This window comes from Carassius carassius, chromosome 32 (assembly GCF_963082965.1).
Source record: "Carassius carassius chromosome 32, fCarCar2.1, whole genome shotgun sequence".
NCBI classification, from domain to species: domain Eukaryota; kingdom Metazoa; phylum Chordata; class Actinopteri; order Cypriniformes; family Cyprinidae; genus Carassius; species Carassius carassius.
The window spans coordinates 21,969,491-21,992,954 of NC_081786.1; the positions used below are offsets into that span (position 1 = coordinate 21,969,491).

A 23,464-nucleotide genomic window follows, 5' to 3' on the forward strand; every position below is an offset into this window, starting at 1 on the left:
TGTTTGGTAACCATTATCCTTTAAACTATTTTCTTTACCCTGAATCACTACGCTACTCCTAATAATTATTTAGAATTTGCAACTGTCAAGGCGACTTTTGTATGTGTGAAAGACAAAGAAAAAACAACTTAAAACATTAAGATGCATGCAAAAGGCAATATATCAAAGATTACATAGACTGTTTTTCCTTTGTAATAATATGCAAAATAAGATCAGGAGTTTGCTTTCAGAAATAAATAGGATAAAGATTTCAAGGTAACTCAGAAGCCACCAAAACGAAGTACCTAACAATTAAGTTTCCAAACACAAATATTTCTTATTTTATGATTGCAAGAAATTACAATGAAATAATCAATAGTGGATGAATGACTGTCATGTTTACAACCCATATCAAGCTAGATATAGCTGTTGGCTAATTATGAGCCTTTAGTGAAACATGCAAAACACATCTTCTTCGCAGTTTCTCTGCTTATGTTGAAAATGTCTCTGTTTACGACTTCAGCTCTATTATGTGTTATTGTAAGAAGAGCATTTAATGTAAATGTGATGACATTTAAGCGTGTGATATGTGTTCGATTAACTATTTCTCATAATATAATCCTCTAAGTGCTGGAGGTCGACATTACTGAAAGAAGCACTCTCACTCACATTATTTGCTTTACCATCAGAGCCCACAGTAACAGCAGGCTGATAAGATGGCAAATCTCCCTGAAGAGCTGTCATAAAGTATGATTGGAAGGAGAACAGAATGAATTGCCCTGCTCCCAGCACCTGGGGTCTGTCTGCCTTTTTGGCACTGAGATAATAGGAGAACTGCCTGATGAATGTCCTTCATGGTTTTGCAGAAGGAAGTGTGTACTTGAAAGAGTGGTGTGGTCTAAATCAATGGTCTTGCATGTTCAATTAGTTAATTAACTAATCGAGGAGGTTTTACAGTGATGGTGAGATTTATAGCGCGTGCACATGTCTTGGAACGGCACAATTGGTCAAACTGTCACGCAGACACATTCGCAGATTTGAACTGACAAACCCTTAATAAAGCCATGTGAACAATATTGAGAATTTCTATTTCTAAATAATTTGCAAAATAAAGTGTGTTCAGACTGTTAAATAAATAAACAAAATCAAGCAAGCAAATAACAAATAAATTACTAAATAAATAAAATGGAAAATTGACATTTTCTGCCAGGACATCAGCCATAGACTTTACGGACAGTGCTGTTAAACCCAAAACACTGAAATTGAAAGTAAAGGTCAAAAAAAAAAAAAACACACCATGGTAGAAAAAAATACACATAAAAAAACTAAATTGAAAAAAATCCTTTATTTAAATACAATACATTGTGCAAAAGATTTTTTAAAAGGAAAAAGTCATTTAAATTCAATAAATACTTTCTTATACAAGAAAATGCTATTTCAGTCTTTGTGCTTCAAAATTTCGCATTTAATTAAATGTGTTACTTGCTGTTTCTTAGTAATTATTTATAAAATTTACTAGCAGTTTCTGAATGAAAATAGTTTGAAAGTAAATTCTGCACCACTTTTTTATGATTTTGGAAAACTTTTTTTCAACAAACTGCTGTGGATGAATTCATTAATATGACTTTGGTTGGACGGCCTTAAAAAGCAATTAATATTAAAAAGCAATGAAGCAGATTTCTTAAAATATTACTTGTTATCTGAGAAATAATATATAGGCCTATGCCGTGCCATACTACAATACTACTGCTAAAACTTAACACTCAAACCTTCAGTGTGTAACTTAATGTTTTTAATCTCAAATTTAGTAGTTTGAGGAGTGGTGTGCTATTATTTTATAAGCGTCATCTACTACATATGTAAATCAGTTCAGTACTTTCTGACTGTTTGGAGAGTTGGCATGAGTGTTGGTTGTGAATGTGTCTTATACCTTACAATCATTCTAAGGGCCGAAGTTCCAGAGGTATAAAAATAGCACAGCTGTCAGAACTCACAGCCGTCTAATGGGCTCATAAGCAGTTATCCTGAAATATCCACACACTTTTCCATTTCTTAACATTAAAAGATGACTAAAAATATATATTTTTTCCTCCAGGAAAAAAGTGGATCTCAAGGTCATACAAGTTGGGGAAAGAATGTGCTTTTGAAATGGTCAAATTCAATTTCTCAGAGTAAAACAAATCTAATTATGAAAACTCATGAGCTTATAAATGCAATGACCAATCAGAGGTGTTCAGATGAGTCATTGCTAAAATGCCAGTGTTTTCTTCATGCGCTCCCTGACTGAATAGGCTACCTCTTTCTGGCCAAGTCAATCGTCAGAACCAACAAAGAAATCTAAACTTTCAAACTTAAAGCTTTTACAACAGCTTCAAACTTTCAGGCTAGGCTTTGATAACAAACTTTACTCATCCAGTTTGTTGTAGGTGGTAATTTTTCTTCAGATGAGATTAAACTAACTCGACGGACATTTCATTTCTGAACTGCTGCAACGTACAACCACCAACGTAACAATATTTTGCTAGATTCAAGTTTCATCTGTTTCAGAAAAAAACTGAACAGCATTGCTCAAGAAACATGCAAGAAGCAATGTTATAGCCCTACAGAAATGTCACCACATGTTTTTTGTTTGTTTGTTTGTTTGTTTTCAATGAATCTGGGTTCTTTGTTTACCCAGGAGTATGTCACATTTTGAAAGTAAAATGGGTTACAAATCCCATTTCATGTTCACTACAACTCTCCATTCCACAAACAATAGCACTTGGTTACAGTGAATTAGAGGCTTACAGTTTAGCATTATAGACATTTTAAATTATAGACATTATAGACATAATAAAAAATGATAATGTAAAACTCATTTGAGTTTGGCAACACATTGGCATTGTCTCATCAGACCTGTCCTTTCTTTAGAGCAGTTACCTTCCAAGATGCCCATTTGCTGTTACTAATTCTGGCTTTTCTTGGATTGTCTTTCTCCACCTCCGCTATCTTTTCTTCTAGTGCCCCCTCATCCATCATTCCAGTAGTGGGAGAGGCAGGGGGTGTTCAGATTTACCCCAGAGACTTCTAAATATGTTACCCTGCGCTAGAACTCCTCATACCCTTCAACTAAAGGTGTGCTTAACCATTCACTAAGGAGACAGCAGCCAGCAACAGCATCATGTAACCCTCCTTGAACACATCTGATCCATGGGATCAAACTTCATAAATCTGATACAATTCGTGTACAGAACACTAACTCTGAATGGTATCCTGTTACCTTCCAACAATGCATGTGCCAACATGTGTGAAATGAGGCTCATTTGTGGTCTTAACTTGATTGTATGTTGTACATGAGCTGTAGAGAGGGACAAAATACTTCCAGTAATACAAAGAATGGACTAGTTAAAACTTTCATTGTATATTTAACATTATTTAAAACCTGAATGACTTGTCATTCCTCTATGAAATGCAAAAGGAGATATTTAGAATTTCTGAGCTGCTCTTTTTTACAGAACTGAAAGCATATAGTGACAAAAAGAATTACATATATATATATTTTTTTGTCACTATATGATTTCAGTTCTATAAAAAAGAGCAGCTCAGAAATTCTAAATATCTCGTATATATATAATTATTATTATTTATTTATTTTTATTGTTTTTTTTATGAGAATGCGATCTCAAAACCCATTATTTCATTATTTATGATTGACACGTGCCAGAATTTAACATATGCAGCGTTTGGAACAATCAGACACACAGTTGTTCATTAGATTTAACAAATCAGTTATTCATTAGATTAACAAACATTCACAGACCCCTCACCTAACACCAGACTCTGTGCCTATTAAGCCCCTTTCACACAGAGATTCCTGAAAACACACAGATAATGTGTTCCGTGATTTCTCCCGGGATCGTTTGATCATTTGCATGCATACGAAACCATGAAACCAACAAAAAGATGTAGTATACATGCCAGACCAGTATGTGGCACTGTAATTCTGCAACAGAGATACAATAAAACTGTGCACATAAACCTTGCACGTGGTATACAAACAAACATGGAACAATACGTGTATTAATGTGTTAATGTTAGTTAATAAAAAGACAATCATTCATTGTTTGTTCATGTTGTTGTTGCTGTGACGCAGCGATGTCTGACTAGGGTCGAGACGTGGGGGGATGACGTCATCGTTTCACAAAATAAACGGCTCGGCTGTACACATGAAAATGCAAGGATGCCATTTTTAGATTGATCCACTCTGGGAATGCAATGTAAGTCGCTTTGGATAAAAGCGTCTGCAAAATGCATACATTTAATTACATTTTTAAATTAAATTAAATTTTAATTTTCTCTTAAACAGATACATACTGCTATAGTAAATGACTTCTTTCATTAATTCATAGACACATTTTTCTATGACTTTTCTATCATGTATATCCCCAGGTCTTTGTGTATGATTACTGCATCCTTGTATATGGTCTTGTGTATTGTACACTGTTTTATGCAAGCTTATGATAGATCACGAGTTAATGTAACCTCACCTATACCAAGTGTGGTCTCTATGAATTCATCTTCAGATGATTCTAATTGAGAGTGTATATTAAATGTTTATACCTATACAACAAATTAGTGTTTAGTTAGTTGTTGCATCAGCACCCAACTGAATTATATATGCAAGACAATGAGTCATAAACTTTCTCTTTCAAAAGTGCAAGTCACCATTGGCTCTTTGATGGTGAGCGTCATTTCACCAAGTACAACATATTCCTGGATCAACATCCTTGTTGAACCAGGAACATCTTTCCAATCAACCAATCAGAATTGAGAGATAACTTTTCAGAAAATGTCAGTTTTAGGCTTACAATCAGGATTTGGTGCTTCTACACCCTTGTTAATCACCCTAGTCGCAGCCGCGCCTGGCAGACCTCGACACAGTTAGTGTGCAGATCTGTTAGATTATGAGAAGATGAGGATGTGAGCTAGAACTCTTCTAGAACCCTTAAGTTTCTGTCAGGCTTCGGCCTTGACTTTCCATTTAACAAAGTTCCTAGGATTTCAGCTGATGTCTCTCTTAGCTCTTTTTCACTTTCCACATGGGAAGAAACTCCCAATCACCATCGAGTCAGAACGTCTTTGGAATTCATCACTCTGCAAACCTGCAAGAACGTGATCGCAACTCCAAACCTTGAAAATATCAAGACTTTCTTCCGAGACCGCATCCAGACACTCTTCAATGACCAAGACAATGCAATATCGTACATTTAATTAAATGAAACAGAGGTTTAGTATAAGCTATAGACCCCGTTGTAAAACGCTGCTGATGGTTTCACTCAAAGGTTAACTCCTTTTCCATAGCTGCATTTTCTTTTTTCTCTAATAGTTCATCCAGTCTCAATTATCCTTCCCCCATGTATGAGTGATTTGTATATGTTTGTTTGTTTAGATTAATTATGTGTGTTAGTGCTTAGATAAAAAGTTTTTGTGCACAAATTACACAAGTTGCTGATTCTGTCACTGCTTGTGAATAATGTCCCTTTACGATTCAGATCTGCATGCTCCAATGCATTAATACTCTAGGAAAGATATTTTCTGTGGCCACGAAAATATCCTTCCTTAGAGTTGATTTGAACTTACACTGAATGTTCGCTGGACAAACATATTAGTTGATGGCTGATATAAATCATTGTAATTAATCATAATTAATTTAAATAAATTTCCCTTTTGAGCTAATTTGCTACACATTAATATTGAAATTTATTTCTCCATTGAAGGTTACCCAAACATTAAAAATTAATCCATATGAATCAATCAGCATAATCCAAGTTTTCTGATAAAACATTATCATTTTTAAATAACATTGTTGGGGAAAGTACTTTTTCTCATCTGGACTGGGCTTGCTGGTTTGTTTTTAATAACGGTATAAAAAGTTATATTTTTGGCAAAAGACCTTCCAATGCCAAAAGTGAAGTGAATAAGCCTCAGGCATAAGGAAATAAGTCGGGTTTGCTTAAAACTTTCGGTTGTGCTGCTATTCTGGATTGCCTAAAGAAAAGGACGCATGAGAAGAAAGTTAAATACTCCTCAGAAACTAAAAAAAGAAACACAAATATAATGTTTATCTAAAGTAATTTAGTATGGTTGAATTGGATCATTGAAGGTCAGCAGCAAAGGTATTGGTTAATAAAAGAGATTTTTTATTATTATGTTATTTATCAATTAATTATTGCAGGTTTGCATCATATTTTGAGTTTGAATTGCAATATTTAAAAAGTAATGCATTACTTTACTATTTACTTGACAAAGTAATCTGATTACGTAACTTGCAATGTGTTACCCCCAACTCTGATGATTTACCAATTTATTTTAGGCCTTTATTCACTTATAAATATTGTTCATGGTTTGTTCAAACATGCATGTTTGATGCACAGTAATCAATGAGGCTGAGTAATTGTTTGTGCTTTGAATGACGTGAGGGTGAATAATTTATCACAGAATTTTCATTTTTGAGTGAACTATTTCTTTAATGTCTATTCAAACATGAGCTGAACATTTCAGAGAGAACACCATATGGAACACAATGGCTAAATAACGTTTGCTCGTACACGCCATTTCCTACATTTGCAAGATTTATATTGCTCTTGGAAGAGCTGCAGACACTAAGAAGCAACATGCACTAAAGTGCCTGTAGTTTTGAGGAAGGGAAAGAGCCATTCAGGGCTTTCACTCAACTCCCCAAAGGAATCCTTAAAAGCTTTAGAATCACAGCTGTTTCGTCAAACAGTCTTTCTCTCTATCCTTGATGTGTCCACCAGATTGCTGACCTGATCACAGCAGTAAAAGACAACCCATGAACTTCATTGCTGGTTTGCCAAATTAAAGATCACTTCTAATGTTAAGCTAAAACTCACAAATTCCTGCTGATCTGTTGGTTTAATACTTAAAACTTTAATACTACTGTTGCTTGAGACATGTCGTTACTATAATATCAACATGAAACTAAATCTGACCCTGTTTGAGTCATGACATCATCTAGGCCATACAGGTTATTGGTTAATATTAAACAATTGCCTAAACAAGATATGCAGGCATCATTTTAGGTGGTTACCAGCTTTGTTAGCATGGCTAAGCTAATAAATAGCAGCTAGACCAGCATCAGACAGTGGGGAGATGATCTATGGTGTGGGTTATTTTCTAAGTCAAGCAAAATTGTCAAATCATTCATGCAGACCTTCACTCTCAATGAAGCGAAGCATCAGTTTTTGATGTCTGTCAAAGATGAAGACTATTGGCTAAGCCTTTGAATGATGCATGATTTTGAAACATTTCCACAAATTCTTTAACTTTATTTAAATGGAGGACAGCATCAGAAATCTGCATTGAGAGACACATATACAGGAGAAGCAGAGCAGTTGTTTCTCTGAGCACTTGTCTTTATGTGCATAATTTTAAGAATCTCAACAAACAAACTTGCATGAAAGCAAACCAAAAGGCAATACATAATTCAGGGATTAAAATAAAAAAGCCTGTTCTTACAGATAAAATTTGGCAGACACCTTTTATCCCAAGCAACTTTTATCTTATTTTATTAGTTCTTGCTTTCCCTAAGAATTAAACCCATGACCTTTGCATTGTTAGTGCCATGCTCTGCTGTTTGAAATGCCCTTAACCCTTTCATGCATGAATTATGATAACCTCAGTAAGAATTTTTTTTCTATGTGTTTTTATTGCTCTTAGGGCATGAAAAACAAGAACTGATTTTTATTTTATTTTTTTTACAAATTTTTCAAAGAGATCTTCAGATGTCCACTTGAGTGGACAGCATGCGGTTATGGTTTAAATTAAATTTATGCATTTAGCACACGCGCTTTTATCCAAAGCGACTTACAGTGCATTCAGGCTATCAATTTTTACATATCATAAACTGAAGATATACTATATTAAATATAAGACAATAATCAAACAGATAAAGTATGTGAATTTAACCAACTAATCAATACAATTATATCAAACCATGTGAAAACTATAAAATATATACAAAAAATATAAATGCGAAAAATTACAAAGGCTTCATACAACTTCATACAAGTTGCACTTCGCGTATCTATGATATCAGAACATGAGGACGTGATTCCATCAGAATTTTCTACAGCCTGTCAAGGTACAACTGTGGAAACCACTCAGATGCTCCCTCCAGTGCACCAGAGTATGGAGATTTACCCTTATTAGCTGATAATTCTGATTATGTTTAAGATGGACATGCACATTTCTATCATAGCCCTCCTCTGAGAAAACCTACAGTAGCGATATGTTTTTTCAATCTCATCTGAAATGATCAGTGTTGGGGGTAATGCATTACAAGTAACATGCATAATGCATTCAGATTACTTTTTTGATGTTACATGTAAAGTAATGTGTTACAAGTAACATGAATTACCTAATCAGATTCCTTTTTGGTCTAACAAGTAATTAACTACAAGTAATGTGCATTACCTAATCCGATTACTTTTTGGTCTAACAAGTAATTAACTACAAGTAATGTGCATTACCTAATCCGATTACTTTTTGGTCTAACAAGTAATTAACTACAAGTAATGTGCATTACCTAATCCGATTACTTTTTGGTCTAACAAGTAATTAACTACAAGTAATGTGCATTACCTAATCAGATTACTTTTTGGTCTAACAAGTAATTAACTACAAGTAATGTGCATTACCTAATCAGATTACTTTTTGGTCTAACAAGTAATTAACTACAAGTAATGTGCATTACCTAATCAGATTACTTTTTGGTCTAACAAGTAATTAACTACAAGTAATGTGCATTACCTAATCAGATTACTTTTTTTATATGTAACGAGTAAAGAAACACATTACAAGTAACATGCATTATGTAATCAGATTACTTTTTGATGTTATGAGTAAAGAAACGCATTACAATAACGCACATTACATAATCAGATTACTTTTTGATGTTATGAGTAAAGAAACGCATTATAATAACGCACATTACATAATCAGATTACTTTTTGATGTTATGAGTAAAGAAACGCATTACAATAACGCACATTACATAATCAGATTACTTTTTGATGTTATGAGTAAAGAAACGCATTACAATAACGCACATTACATAATCAGATTACTTTTTGATGTTATGAGTAAAGAAACGCAATACAAGTTACATGCATTACGTAATCAGATTACTTTTTGAGGTTATGAGTAATGAAATGCATTACAATAACGCACATTACATAATCAGATTACTTTTTGATGTTATGAGTAAGGAAACGCATTACAAGTAACATGCATTACGTAAGATTACTTTTTGATGTTATGAGTAAAAAGAAACGCATTACAATAACGCACATTATGTAATCAGATTACTTTTTAGTAACATGCATTACGTAATCAGATTACTTTTTGATGTTATGAGTAAAAAAACACATTACAATAACGTGCATTACGAAATCAGATTACTAACAAGTAAAGTAATACATTACAAGTGTCATACATTATGTAATCACATGACTTTTTTCTATGTCAATGAAAATTACATTCTAATATTACAAATAAATTTATTTACAGTAAAAAAGTCACTGCAGATTAAGTTTTTAAGTTTTAAGTTTCAAAAACAATATTCACATTATAATTATGAACTGTAGCTGAAATATAGCAATTGATGCATGACGTTCACTACAGTGTCCATGTGATTAATCAGAGTTTTCTCTCAATCTAAAATCAAAACTTGGAAAATTTTACTATGATATGACTCTGTGATATATTAGATATTGCTTGATGCTTCAATATATTTTTTACCTACAAGAGTCTCCTAGGATAGAAGGAATGGGTGGATATTCTGGAGCAACTTGGCATGTCTGACTGACCCTTGGCCATCTTGGTTTGGAGGGGGAAAAAAATCGAAACACAACAGCTTGCCACTTGGTTGCAATTTATAGAATGATGCACCAGGGTCCAATGAAGAGGCTGATGTGCAACTTTGCCATAAAAACCCGTGCAAATTCAAGAAAATGCTTTTTTAATAGCTGTCCACTGTAGTGACCACTATGCCTGAAAGGGTTAAAATATTTCTGAAGACAGGAAATACTGTAGCATTTAAACACAATAAACACTAAAGGAGCAATGCTCAGGGAAAAAAAGGTCTAAGCTGATCTAAGCTGCTGTTCTTTACAGATACTGTAAAGCTAAATACTGGCTTGCTGTAAAGAAAACTGCATCTGCACTGTACTAGTGATAGTAGGCTACTTTCCCTACAGTCTACAGTCTAACGTGGTAATGCTTTGTTAAAAAAAAATCATTATTATAATTTTTTTTACCTAATTTACCTTTATTCAACACCACTCTATCCCTTCGCCTATAAACGTTTTATGAAGACCCTTCCTCAGAAATACGCGATGGGCTCAGACTGGTTAGCTGGCCAAGTGTGTTGTGATAAGCGTATAATTGGAACAGTTCATTGTTGGAGCTGAGTTGATGATCTGAATGAGAGAGAGAGAGAAAGAGAGAGCGAGTGATGCAAAGCAGGGGGATGCGAGGAACATCAGAAGACAGAAGACAGAATCACGATTTATATATGAATATATTTTTCCGTGCCCCCTTAGTTTTGACAGCATGGCAACTCTCTCTTCTCTAAAGCAGCACATGGCCTCGCCCCCTTTGCTGCATGTTCCAAGGGGCGGGGTTTATCTGGGTTTGTGACATCACTAACCTGGGAAGTAATTTGTTGTACTTCCTACGAGTTATTTTTGTAGGTATTAAACTGCCTTAATTTTAAAGCATGATATCTCTGTTTGCATTGAACTTTCAGCGTCGTAACTTGGTCGCAATCAACCACCACAATCAAACACCCACAGTGTTAGTGTTAAAGCTACAATTAAAGTTTAACATCACATCCGTGTTTGAGTTATGTTTTGAGTTGGAATGAGGTATAGTTTTGTGCTGTTCATTAGCTCTCATGATTTTTGATTTGCCCTCATGTGTTACATGTTAATTATCTTTGTTTAGCCCCTATTGTTTCACTGTGTATTTACAGCCCTGAAATTCAGTTAGGTCTATTATTGTTTATGATTGCAAGCTGTTCTGCTTGGGTTTCTGAAACTTTCTGAGGTACCTGAGTATTTTGTTATTTTGATTAATTTATTAATAAAGACTGCTATACCTTGTTCCAGCTTTTTTATCCTTTGCTGGAACTGTGCTGTGACAGAAACAGCTTTTCTATCTTATTTTACTTTCATAATGTGATATTTCGGAGTTAAACAAGATATTCAGTAAACTCATTTGATCCACCAGGATTCAACTAATTCATTCTTCCATATCAGGATGGAGCAGAACTGAATATGTAGTGGCAGTGGATTGTGTATAAAGTACAGAAGGCTGTCAATCAATAAAAAATTTAAATAAAATAGTCACAATTAATCACATTTCTCAATATTTGTTGAGAAAAGCCCCTCAAATGGCAGATGAGTGAATCACTTAATACCAAAGTAGGGGGAAGTTACTTTTAAAAGTAATGCATATTGCGTTACTCAATAAAAAAATATTATTTTTTTACTTTTTATGGAAAGTAATGCATTATGTTTCTTTTGTGTTACTTTTTGTCACCTGGGCTGGGCTTGCTTATTTATTTTTAATAACAAAACAAAAAAAGGTTATATTTTTGGCAACTGTAAAAGTCCTTTCCCACCAAATAAAAAGTGAAATTAATAAACCACACCTCTACATGTCACTCCCAATTTCTATCAGCATTGGACAGGAGAGCTGTCAGTGAATAAACAAAATAACTTGCATTACTTATTTATTTATGTTTTGAATTACTTTACTAATTGCTTGAAAAAAGTAACCTGCATACGTAACTCATGTTACTTATAATGTATTACTCCCAATACTGCTGAAAAGAACATACAAAATGTGAATTTAGAAGTCAAAATTGAAATTTAGCTCAGGAACATTAATTATGCTTGTAGATGTTATACACTTTGAGTGAACTTAACCTGTGGCAAATTCAATTGCATACAGCATACACATCTTAATAGTAGATCTAACAGCTGAAAATGCATATCAGAGCAAAAACCAAGCCCTGAGGTCAAAAGAACTGCCTGTAGAGCTCAGAATCATGTTTGTGTCAAGCCACACATCTGGGGAAGAGTTGAGAAAAAAATATGCTTCATTGAAGGTTCACAGAATCACGAAGCCTTCATTATCCATCATGGAAGGCGTTTGAAATAACTACAACTCTTCCTAGAGCTGGCCTCCTGGCCAAACTGAGCAACTGATGGAGAAGAGCCTTGCCTACACTGGTGACCAAGAAGCTGATGGTCACTAGTTGAGCTCCATGATCATATACTGAATGCAGATGGGAGAAACCTACAGAAAGACAAACATCACTGCAACACTCCACCGATCTGGGCTTTATGTCAGTGTGGCTTGACACACAGCAAGAGTGGCTTATAGACAACTCTGTGAATGTCCTTGAGTGGCCCAGCTGCAGCCTGAGCTTGAACCCAGTCAAATATTTCTGGAGAAACCTGAAAATGTGCATCTGCCCCCATCCCACCTGACAGAGCTTGAGAGGTGAGGAGAAGAATGACAGATCATTGCCAAATGCTGATGTGCAATGCTTGTCACATCAAATACCCAAAAAGACTTGAGGGTGTCAAGGTGCTTCAGTCATATTATGAGTAAATGCAATACTTATGCAATGTACTTATTTCAGTTTTTAATTTTTCGTAAATTTACACAGCTGTGACAGTTCTGTTTTTGCTTTGTCATTATGGTGTATGAAGTGCAGATTGATGTGGGGAAAAAGTAATTCAAAGCAGTTTAACAAAATTGTGATTAAACATACAGTCCACAGCAATTCATTTTGTAAATGCAATGAATGCATTGCGTTATAGTGACATTGTTAGTCTATGTGTGTGTCACATTTTGTTTTTATGGAATGTGTAAGTCAGGGGGTGCAATAACATTTGTTAACTTTTAAACATTTTATATATATAATTAACTGTATTCAAATTAAACTGACAACACTAGTGTCAAGATAAATAGGCTCAGTTTTGAGTTGACTTTTAAAAAAGCAATGAGCATTATCACCAACTGCTGATCGGGATTTGGCATTTATTCCTCTTGTTTCACTGCCCTTTATCAGCCATGCATATCTCTTGTCTGAGTGGATCAATACAACCCAAAATACAACTGTCTGTTCTCTGGCACACGTGGAGGCATTATCTCAATGGCTCTTTACAATCACACCATGCTGCATTTAATTAAAGCCATACGTTGCAACAATGTGTGTGTGCAAATAGCCTCACATTAAATATTCCCCAGCTCATTTTCTAACTGACCTTTGTTGGTCGCCTGGCTGTAAAATAAATGCCTTGAGAGAAAAAGGGAAAAAAGTGGGGTTTTAGGTAAGAGGCTTTTTAAAATTCCTAATCATTTGAGCAATAGTCATGATGCTTGCCTTAGCAAATACCTCAAATGAATGTAAAATCTCTGGCTAAAACACTCTCTCTATAACGGTGTTACCTTTAGGGCACATAGAATATTTATTCAAAGCAAGAGGTGGCTGTGAAGGTGACCCATCAGGTCTGAGAAACAGAGAAGAGACTTCAGGTTTCAGCTCTCCTTCAAATGTCCCTGTACATGAAATCTGTGATAGCCATACTGTATGACGGATATCAAAACGTCACAGTCGATACACATGACGTTAGAGCTCTTCAGGCATGCTATGTTATGCGTGTGGAATATTTAAATACAATAAAGAGCACGGTACTGCATTCATGAATTATTTGAATTTGTATATTTTCCACATAAATCATGTGAAGTCTGACTGATTAGAAAGGTCTGCCTGATTCCTTTGGCTAAAAAGATTGCTTATCCAATACAATGGCCCTGGCGGTTCTAAATATAGAGGCTTAACAGCCACCCTTGCCTTATTAACCATGATACCCCTGACCGAGGAACATGCTAGTGGCTCCTGGAATCAATAAAAGTTGAATTTTAATCTCCTCACATTAGCGTTTTAGTCAAGTGCAAAAGAAGGGCAGATTTAGAGCTGATAATTTGAGCAGAGTGGTGATCTAATGCGGTGACTTACAGAACAGAAGGGTCAGCAATGTTTATAAAAGAATCACTGTGCCTTTTAACTGCTTTATGCCTTTTCTGCTAAACAATTGAGAAAAATGGTAATAATGGTAATAATGATATGTATATCTATATATAGAATAATTGTTTCCATTTTGTTTGTGATTTGATGAGTGGCAATGTTGGGACTCAAATTTGAGGTTTAGCTCCCATTGGTTATCCATTTGAGTGCCAGTGGTGTATAAAGTTGCTAAATCTCGGCTGATATGATTCACAGATTATGCTGCAGAATGTATTGTTAGAGTTTACTATAGTATCATGTTAGCTAAGTAACATGTTAATGCCCAGCTCCAAGGTCATCGTCAAGAGGGAAACTAAAAACTTTGTCCTAGGCTCATTGGAAAAACGGGTCCGTGGTGACGTTTCTGCATATTACATTGTTTCTGATATTACGTTGTTTCTTGCCTGTTTCCCAACATGTTCAAAGTAAAATATAGGTGGTGCTAGATAAACGTGAATCTGGCAAAGTTTTTATATGTGGTTGTATCACAGCAGTTTGGAGATTAAATGTCTGGTGATGAATGACACTAAAAGGTTAACGCAATATCACGTTTGAAAATAACATACCACATGCATTAAACCTAATCGATTAAAATAACAAAAGCAAATGTGAGGTAAAAGCGCGTGAGCTGAAGCAACCATGCCATTTTAGCTTTCCTATACAGGTCATTGAGCTCTTTTATCATGACTTGTGTTTCATGGGATTCATTCATTCATTGTAGCACAATCCATGGTTACCCATCAGAGTTGTGTTACTACCAGTGCACTGTCAGAATAAATGTGCAAAAACTGTACCTTTAGGGGTAAAACAATACCCTCAAAGGGACACCCTTCTTCCTTTTTTACCCCTAAAGGGTGCAAATTAGTACCATAGAGTAGTCAGATGTACTCTTATGGTACTAATATGCACCCTTTAAAGGGTAAAGAAAGTACAGAGGTGTGACAAGCTGTTGTACCCCATTTTGCACTTGCTTTGAGAGTGTGTGAGGATCTTAGAAACACATTCCTAACCATAAGTATGAGCAACAGTAGTAGAGATGCTTGCCTTCGCGAGGCTATTTACTTACGATCTGATGGACTAAGAAAAAAAAATGCAGACAAGCTAAATCTAATTGAAAATGTAAGCGTAATCTCAGACCTCAGTAATTAGTCTCTCTCACTAATTTAGTTGGAATCAATGTAATGTCACTTCCGTATCTCATTACAATAGTCTCTCTCTCTTTCTCTGACTGAATATCCTTCCTGCAGCAGCCGGAGAGACATCTCAGGCTCCAGTCACGCATTGAATGTCTGTCTGGTCTGTTTCTGGTGATGAATTTGTTTGTCCTTCCCTTAGAGGGCAAATGACAAAAAAAAAAGTCATAACAGGAAAAAGAACACAATTGCCTTAAAAAATACAATATACCTGCACCCATACATTCACGGGCATTGGCCGTCTGGTGATTTATCGAGTGAACCATGTCTCTTCTCTGGGCAGAGAATCCATGGAGAATGAAGAGGACAGTCATTTACGTCTAACCCCTTATTATCATGGTGAAGAGCTCGTCACTGAAGCAGTCTGTCTTACAAAACAGCTTCTTACAAAACAGTCAGAGTGACCAGACAACCACAATTTCTGATTACTGCTGTTACTTCACTCCTTTTACTGCTGTTACTTTAAAACATGTGCTTACAGTCTGTGAATATTAAAAGTGCCATGTGAAATTTTTCTCTAAACTTAGCATTTTTATAAGGCTCCTTTATTCATGTTTAGTTATTTCACTTCAGTTGCATGGAAAAGGACCTATACATTGAGTAAAATTACTAAACCTAAACATAAGAGCCTGATAAATATGCTCATTTAAAGGCCTTGGCATCTGAACTCTTCTTTTATTGTCAAAACCCAGAATGTGTTTGACAAAAAAGGTCCTGAAAAACGTCCTTAACAGCTCCAAATGTATTGCAGAAATAATGAAAGGCAGCATTCCCCAACACAAAAATATTGAAATACATTGAAATACTAATTATTCATTTTTGAAAACATTTGTCTAACCATATGTATGTGATTTGACCAATAAGCCTAAACAATGCAGTAAAAAAAAATCAAATCATAGAGAGGTCTTTTTTATGACAAGGCAAGGTTAGTCCAGAATGCCAAATGTCATTGTGGTGCGACTCTTTAAAAACCTGGTGATATTTAACTTTTCATGATATTTGTAAGCAAAACAATCTACCTTGAAAATGACGATTTGGATGTGTACACTGATGTGTTTCAAGGCATAAGGAAAATATGCTATTTTTGCCCAAAGGTTTACCCACAAGACATTCTTAGAAAAACATAAAACCTTTTTTAAAACATTGATTAAAATGTTTTCAAAACCATATTAAAACCGACATGAATCCAGACGGGCCCCTAATACAATTATTTAAATTAAAAATATTAAAATAAATGTTATAGCACTGTATGTTTTCCATTTTACCAAAATGTAAAAAGCTGTGTCCATTGTGTACAATTAAGTATGGAGTGAGTGAACTGAGTGAGCTTGAAAGTTTGGGGTTTCTGTGTCATAAGTTGCTGTTCTGGCCACCAAACAACCATAAGAAGTGTGAAGAATGGTAAAAGACAGAAATGGCATAGCAGGCTGGAAGGAGAACAAATGGAAACAAAACAACAAATAGAGCAGATCAGTTTAGCCAAGGGTTTACTGAGGGAAGGAAAGCTTATAGAGTCTGGCGTTGTAATTGGGCCACATATGAAACTCAGCATGTGTCCTTCTCTCACAGAAAATCCGAGAGCACCGTGAGAAAATTCTCCTCCTGGAGATCAATTTCACACAGAGTGCTAAGGATTTGCAGCAGAACCATAGAGGAGTCACTAAAATTGACTTAGCTTATGATATTGGACTGGGTTTGGCCTGGACCTCAGCACTTTTATGTGCACGTTTTGTGCAGGAAGCATTGGTTTTGAGCAGAGGTGCTCTAAGCTGAGACCAGCATCTCAAAACAGCATTCAGAGGCATTTTATAGTGCTTTGCTCTAGATCTGAAAGTGTGTTCTTACTGGCGTGGGAGAGGTCCAAACTGTGTGGCCAAATGGACGCAATAACACTTTTATGACAACTGTGCCTCTGTGATTATAGCTAAAGCATGTATTAGTCATTATTGTATCACTCACATTAACAATCATGAGTGAGGAAAAAATATCCCGGAAAGCAAATTCTGTGCAGCTGGCTGAATCTAATTTTGTCAGGCAAAATAGCCTTGTGGAACCATCTCAGAGCTACTACACTCTCACTCTCAAAGCCTCATAAATATTTGACCAAAAACAATAAATAGAGACACAGCCGCAGGCCACTGAAGTATTAAAGTGTAACATATGTGCACTAAAATATAGCATTTCCAGCACAGAATGGACAAACACTATCTCTTCACTTTTCTATCTATCTATCTATCTATCTATCTATCTATCTATCTATCTATCTATCTATCTATCTATCTATCTATCTATCTATCTATCTATCTATCTATCTATCTATCTATCTATCTATCTATCTATCTATCATGGAGACGTCTATTTGATGTCTGCATTAACATCTGGAAGACAATTTTTAGAGCGTTTGCTCATCTGTAATACATTTACAGGACGTTTCCTATCAGATGTCAAATAGATGTCTATTAGATGTCTTTATGATGTTTATGATGTAGAATGTATGTAAAACTGACAACTTACAGACGTCTGTCAGATGTTCGTACTCAGCAGACGCTTTCTATATCAAACAATCTTTAACAGAACTCTTGCAGACGTACATGTGCTAGCTGGGTCTATATCCTTTTCTGTCTCAGTTTTAGGCTATAAACCTTTTCTAAAGTGTTTTCCAGAAAATATATAACACCCTGGTCACTGTCATATCCACTTATTTATGCCCACATTCTCTGTGTTGAATATTTCAGTATTCAAGACATGCTTAAGCTCATACACTTTGTCACTGCAATGCCTTGAAAGGCACATTGCAACATTGCATGCTAAAATGAAGGAGCCCAATAGTAACATGATTACGGCACCACCACGGTGCACTCGTGTCTCCTATTTTGTAATAACCACGGCACTCCACTGCGTCCACTCTACCGTGATATCCGAATCTTGTTTTGAATGGGTTCTTTTTATTGATTCACTCGAACCGAATCGCGTTTGTAAATCACAGGAGTATGCTAAAACTGTGAGTGTGAAGTGGGTTATATATCCCAAAAACAAAACCACATTTTGTAAAATCACAATAAAATCACATTGCTAAAGTTAAAATACAATATGGAAAAATGCATTTTACCACAAAAATTAAACGACGACAACTGAAACGAATCAGTGAATCGTTTTGTGCAACGAACCGATTCTTCCGAATGAATCGGACCTCCCAGTGCTTGCTGCCATCTGTTCGGAGCAGTGTGACGCCCCCTGCTGTCTGATGCATGAAAGACGCTGGGCAAGTTTCACACAACCCTGAGCGACTCCTCAAAGCAATGTGTGCAGGATTTTGACTCGGGTGATGCTCTCAGCAGCGGGTTTCGTATGGTTTTCGCGTGTGACCTAAAAGCTGCCGTTTTGGCTGTGCGGAGGTAAAATGAGCAGCACGGAGATCCAGAATTCGGGAGAGGAGCCCTGCTTTCGCCTGGAGCACCTACCGGGCAAGAGTCCGCACCTAGCGGGCAAGGCGTCTCCGCAGGTGAACAACCGCTGGGATGCGCCTCAAGTGACGGCCAACGGGGTCCATGATATTGAGGACCGGATTTTACGAATCACTGGCTATTACGGCTATAAACCCGGGTACTCCAGCCACAAAAGTAAGTGTTTAAAAACACACGCAATAACCAATGCAATAGTCATGCAGTCAGTCGAGATCAAGTCACGGTTGTCTGCACGCTGTGTTGGCCTTGAACGACGAATCTATGAATATGAATATAAAGAAAACACATGCAGTGTGGACTGTCTCATTTTGTTTGTATGGTTCATGAGTCATGTGCTTACTGCATAAATCTGAATAACACAGTCGGCAGAACTTTCTGTCAAAGTTTTGGATCTAACAGTAGCCAAAGAATGTAATGTAAAATATAACAGGATAATGTGAACAGGATAGAAGTAGTAATAAAAATAAAGAATGGACAATTAAGAATTAATTAGATTTAAACTATTCAAAATGTTACAAATATGATAATACATTGTATAATAATAAATTGACCCTTTAAAACAGTTAAACAGAAGTAATTTAGTGTCAACAAATATATATAGCCTATCTTGCAAAAGTCTGAAGACAACTGTGTGGTAAGCTAAATACATATGGCTTTTTTTAATCTTTTATTGGCTTATGTTTTATGAAACTGATTTGTTTATAAATAAAGCTAAATCATACTGCTTAGCAGACTCATAAATGCAATGATTGTAAGTACAAGTAAATCACAAGCAATACACAGATGTGTGCTTGCACAAAATGCACAGGTTGAAAGAAACTTATTTGTTGAACACTTATTAAAATGACAGAGTGAATGGAGTAGAGTAATGATTGGATCCTAATTATAGTCTGTGTGCCATTCCTGAATGTCAATACCTCAGTCTATTTTTATGCAATCGAAAGAGTCTTGGCACGGGACAGATGTGAGGTTCCACTGTTGTAAGCATGCAGGATTTTAATGATTTTTATTATTGTGGCTAAGTTTAAGTGCACATACCACACAATGGTCAATGCAGGAGTGGTGTTGTAGCCTGTGTCTCTGGTGTGCCATTATTACACTGGCGCAGTGTGTAAGTACATGAATCATATCTAATGGATATCAGCGTGTAGTGTATGTGTGCATGCATTTGTGTGTGATGAAGTCCCTGAGGACAGTGGTAAAGTAAACTCAGTGCTGCATTCATCTTTAACACTCGTTTTGTTACATAAGCACATCACACATGATGGTCAGTGCCAGAAATGGCAATTAAAGCAAAAAACAATGGGGACAATCTATTCAAATGGCTTTTCAAATGAATTTTCTGAAACATTTTTGTTCTTTTTACAAGTGCTTTTTACTGTTCTCAACCAAAAAATCTTTTTGAAAGTCCAAGATGTTTTTTAGAAGATTTTTTTAATGCGAAGGTGTCACATTGAAATGTTTCCTCTGGGACTATGTCATGCTCACCGCTGTTTTAAGACCTGACTCAGCAGTATATGTAGTGAATTAAAGTGTCAGTCATAGACAGGCAAGAAGAACAATCACCATCCATCCTGAAGAACTCAACTCTGTCTGTAATTTATGTCAAAGTCCAAAATTTTTGCTTTGGAAAACTAGTTAAGTGTTGGTTTCACACTATCAATATAGTCGATTGTATATTTAATCCTGAGGAAATGGACAATGGCAAGTCTTTTCGTGATGAATAAATGCATCAGTTTAATTTGTTGAAGTCATGATGAAGGAGTGTGTGCAACCCTTTTGACCTTTTTATTGGCAAAGGTTTACTGCATGAAATATGGTATTAAAAAAAATGTTGAGGGGGATTAATTGGATTGTGAAAAGTGGCCATTGACAAACCTACTGTAAATTTTAACCTAAAACACATTTTTGGAGAGGCTTTCTGACTGGGACATGGAAGGTGAAGGTCATCCTCAAGAGCATCTCAACCATTAGTGTTTGTGGGACCTTTTCTTTTCCAGTATAAATTCAAATTCCAGGCTCATTTAATAATTATAATTTTAAAAATGAATATTAAATTACACTTTAAACATGCATTTAGCAGACGCTTTTATTCAAGATGACTTAAAGTGCGTTCAGGCTAAAAACATTTTACCTAACATGTGTACCCTGGGAATCGAACCCACAACCTTTTGCACTGATAACACAATGCTCTACCACTGATGCTCTACCACAATGCTCTACCACCTATACTGTTTTTGTATGTTTATAATATATATTATAATTAATGTATAATAATTGCACAATTTAAATAAATTAACATATACTATGTTTTTGTACATTTAGAATATATATTATAATAAATGTATAATTTAAATTTTTAAAATATACTGGCAAATTTGCGCGGGTGAGACTCATAGTGTAATATATGTGCATATTTACACTGCTGTCCAAAAGTTTGGAAACGCCCCAGGTGAAGAGGGGTTTTGGACAACGTCATCATAAATCCTTATAATTTTGTGATGACTGCATTAATAAAGGACAACACAAAATATGTAAACACTATATTACATAAACAATGATTTCACAACAATAGCTATTGATGATTCATCTCTAAACTGTGTTCTGCTTGGTCTGTTGTGCTATATTGTAAGTAACATTAATTGGCAATCAATCAGTAAAGCTATAAAGGTGTGTGACCCAATAATCCAGAGAAAAGAAACCATATATTACCCCACTGACAGGGTAACCAGCCATCATAGTGCTATGGAGGCAAAGCCATCTATACTTAGATTTTTTCTCCTCATTTTTAACTATGCTGGATGCAGGGGCGTCATGAAGAGTTTTAAGGGGGTATGCAAGGCTGAAATTGAACCCCCTTCTTCTAGATTTTTTATCTTTTTCAGTTTTTTCTTATGACACTTAGTAGGAAATTGAAAGAAACTGAAAAAGAAATTGAAATGATTTATTAGTTAACATTATTTCATGTAACACTGAAATATTTTATTTCAAGTAACTTTTATTTCAAGACACAAAAAATGTTTTTTAAAGGGGGTCATTAGGGACTTAATGAAAAATCTATAACACACTTTGGTTAAAATTTCTCAATGATGGTATAAAAAAACTTTTTTTATCTTGTTAAAATCAGCTATGTTCATAGCAACCCATTTTGTTGCATTTCCCTTTAAATGCTAATGAGCTCTGCTGACCCCGCCCCTCTCTTCTTTGGGGTGATGAGCAGTACTGTTTACTTTAGCCATTTAGCTGCGAAACTTGTTAACTAGCACATTATTAAGAAAGGTGATTTGCAAAGATTCATAAAAACCCATATACTCACTTCATTTATAGATGAAGCTGGATCACGAATTATTCACATGAACATCGATTCATTTAGGCAGATCGGGGGTGCATTCCCTTCAAAAACTAAATTAATGTTAATCCTCTGTGTCTTCAGCGGCTCAGATGTCGGGAGTAAATGATGACTGCTGTGTTCATTATTAAATCCAACAACAGAACAATTGCTATGGAGCCATTCTTGTCTATGTCCCTGCTCTGGCAGTGAAACAGTCAGGGCGGGTCTAAGGTAAGAAGGCAATGTCAATCAACAGTCGTGGGAGTGTGTGACGTCACACAGACAAGAAGCTGAGAACAGCTTGATTTGAAAAAGGGGATATTATTTTCAAGGATTAAATCAAAACCTCTGGGTGAAGTTTTTATCAATATAGGGTGGTTGTGTACACACACTCCCAACACACATGTTCAAATAACATGTAAAAGTGATTTTTGCATCCCTTTATTTTTAGTAGTTCAAAATTTTACATAAAAAGAGTTATTGTTTTTGACCCGTTTTTTTTTTATTCTAATAAATAAGCTTAAATGACATCAACATTTTAGACACCAGTTAAATTTTACAATTCTCAATTCAAATTTCAATATCACAGCAAAAGGAACTTGCCAAACAAATTTCAAACATTATTAAAGGGATAGTTCACCTATCCCTTTAAATAATAGATGCTCTGTATTTAGACCAATGCGCATTAGCATCAACTTGGCTCCCTCAACAAAAACCCAGAATAATTTTCCATTGGCTTTTGGTTTATTGCACACAATAAGCTCTTAGACCAAAGGTTTGATTCTTAAATGTTCTGTTCATCATGACTATTGTAAAAGTCAAATGTAAGGGAAGATTAGTTCATTTCCTAATGTACATTATAACTTAAAGCTACTGAACCTCAGCAGCTCCTAACCTACTCATGATGGTACTTTCATACCAGCTGGATGTAATTGCATCAGATCGGACTGGATGAAATATCTGCTGCAGCTTTACAACATGCATATGCTGTCTTGCACAAGTCCTACAAAAAAAGCTCACACTCTGGAAACTTTTGCAACTGTTTGCTAATTAGCTGAAAAAGCCATCAAACCCATCTTGAATAAGACCAAGAAAGAATCATCCAGCAAAGCCTTTGACAGAAACAATCTGCTGGTGTCATCCGTTGTCTTCTGAGCTCTCTTCTGAGTCAATGTGACCCAATCATCTAAACCCCTCTGACTGCAGCGCACACATGCCCCCCCTCCATCACTTCCCAGACCATCTCGCCTATAGAGCTATTTTTAGCTGCAGGCCTAATGGGACTCTTCTCATCTACTTAGCCAGAGAGACGATGTTAACTGTAGTCTCACTTGGGAGCTTTACAGACTTC

General features: G+C 35.7%; 1 protein-coding gene and 1 long non-coding RNA gene across 2 annotated transcripts in view; one reads left to right on the forward strand and one right to left on the reverse strand.

Annotated features, from left to right (window-relative positions):
* Positions 1–23,464, reverse strand: part of LOC132112992 (uncharacterized) — a 190,407-nt gene that overhangs the window by 59,582 nt on the left and 107,361 nt on the right. The gene's annotated exons all lie outside the window — the stretch shown is intronic.
* slc35f4 (solute carrier family 35 member F4) overlaps positions 18,576–23,464 on the forward strand; it is a 29,274-nt gene continuing 24,385 nt past the window's right edge. The window contains exon 1 of the mRNA XM_059521095.1: positions 18,576–18,938. Coding sequence (XP_059377078.1) covers positions 18,719–18,938 — 220 coding nt within the window. The 5' untranslated portion in view covers positions 18,576–18,718. The remainder of the gene's footprint in view (positions 18,939–23,464) is intronic.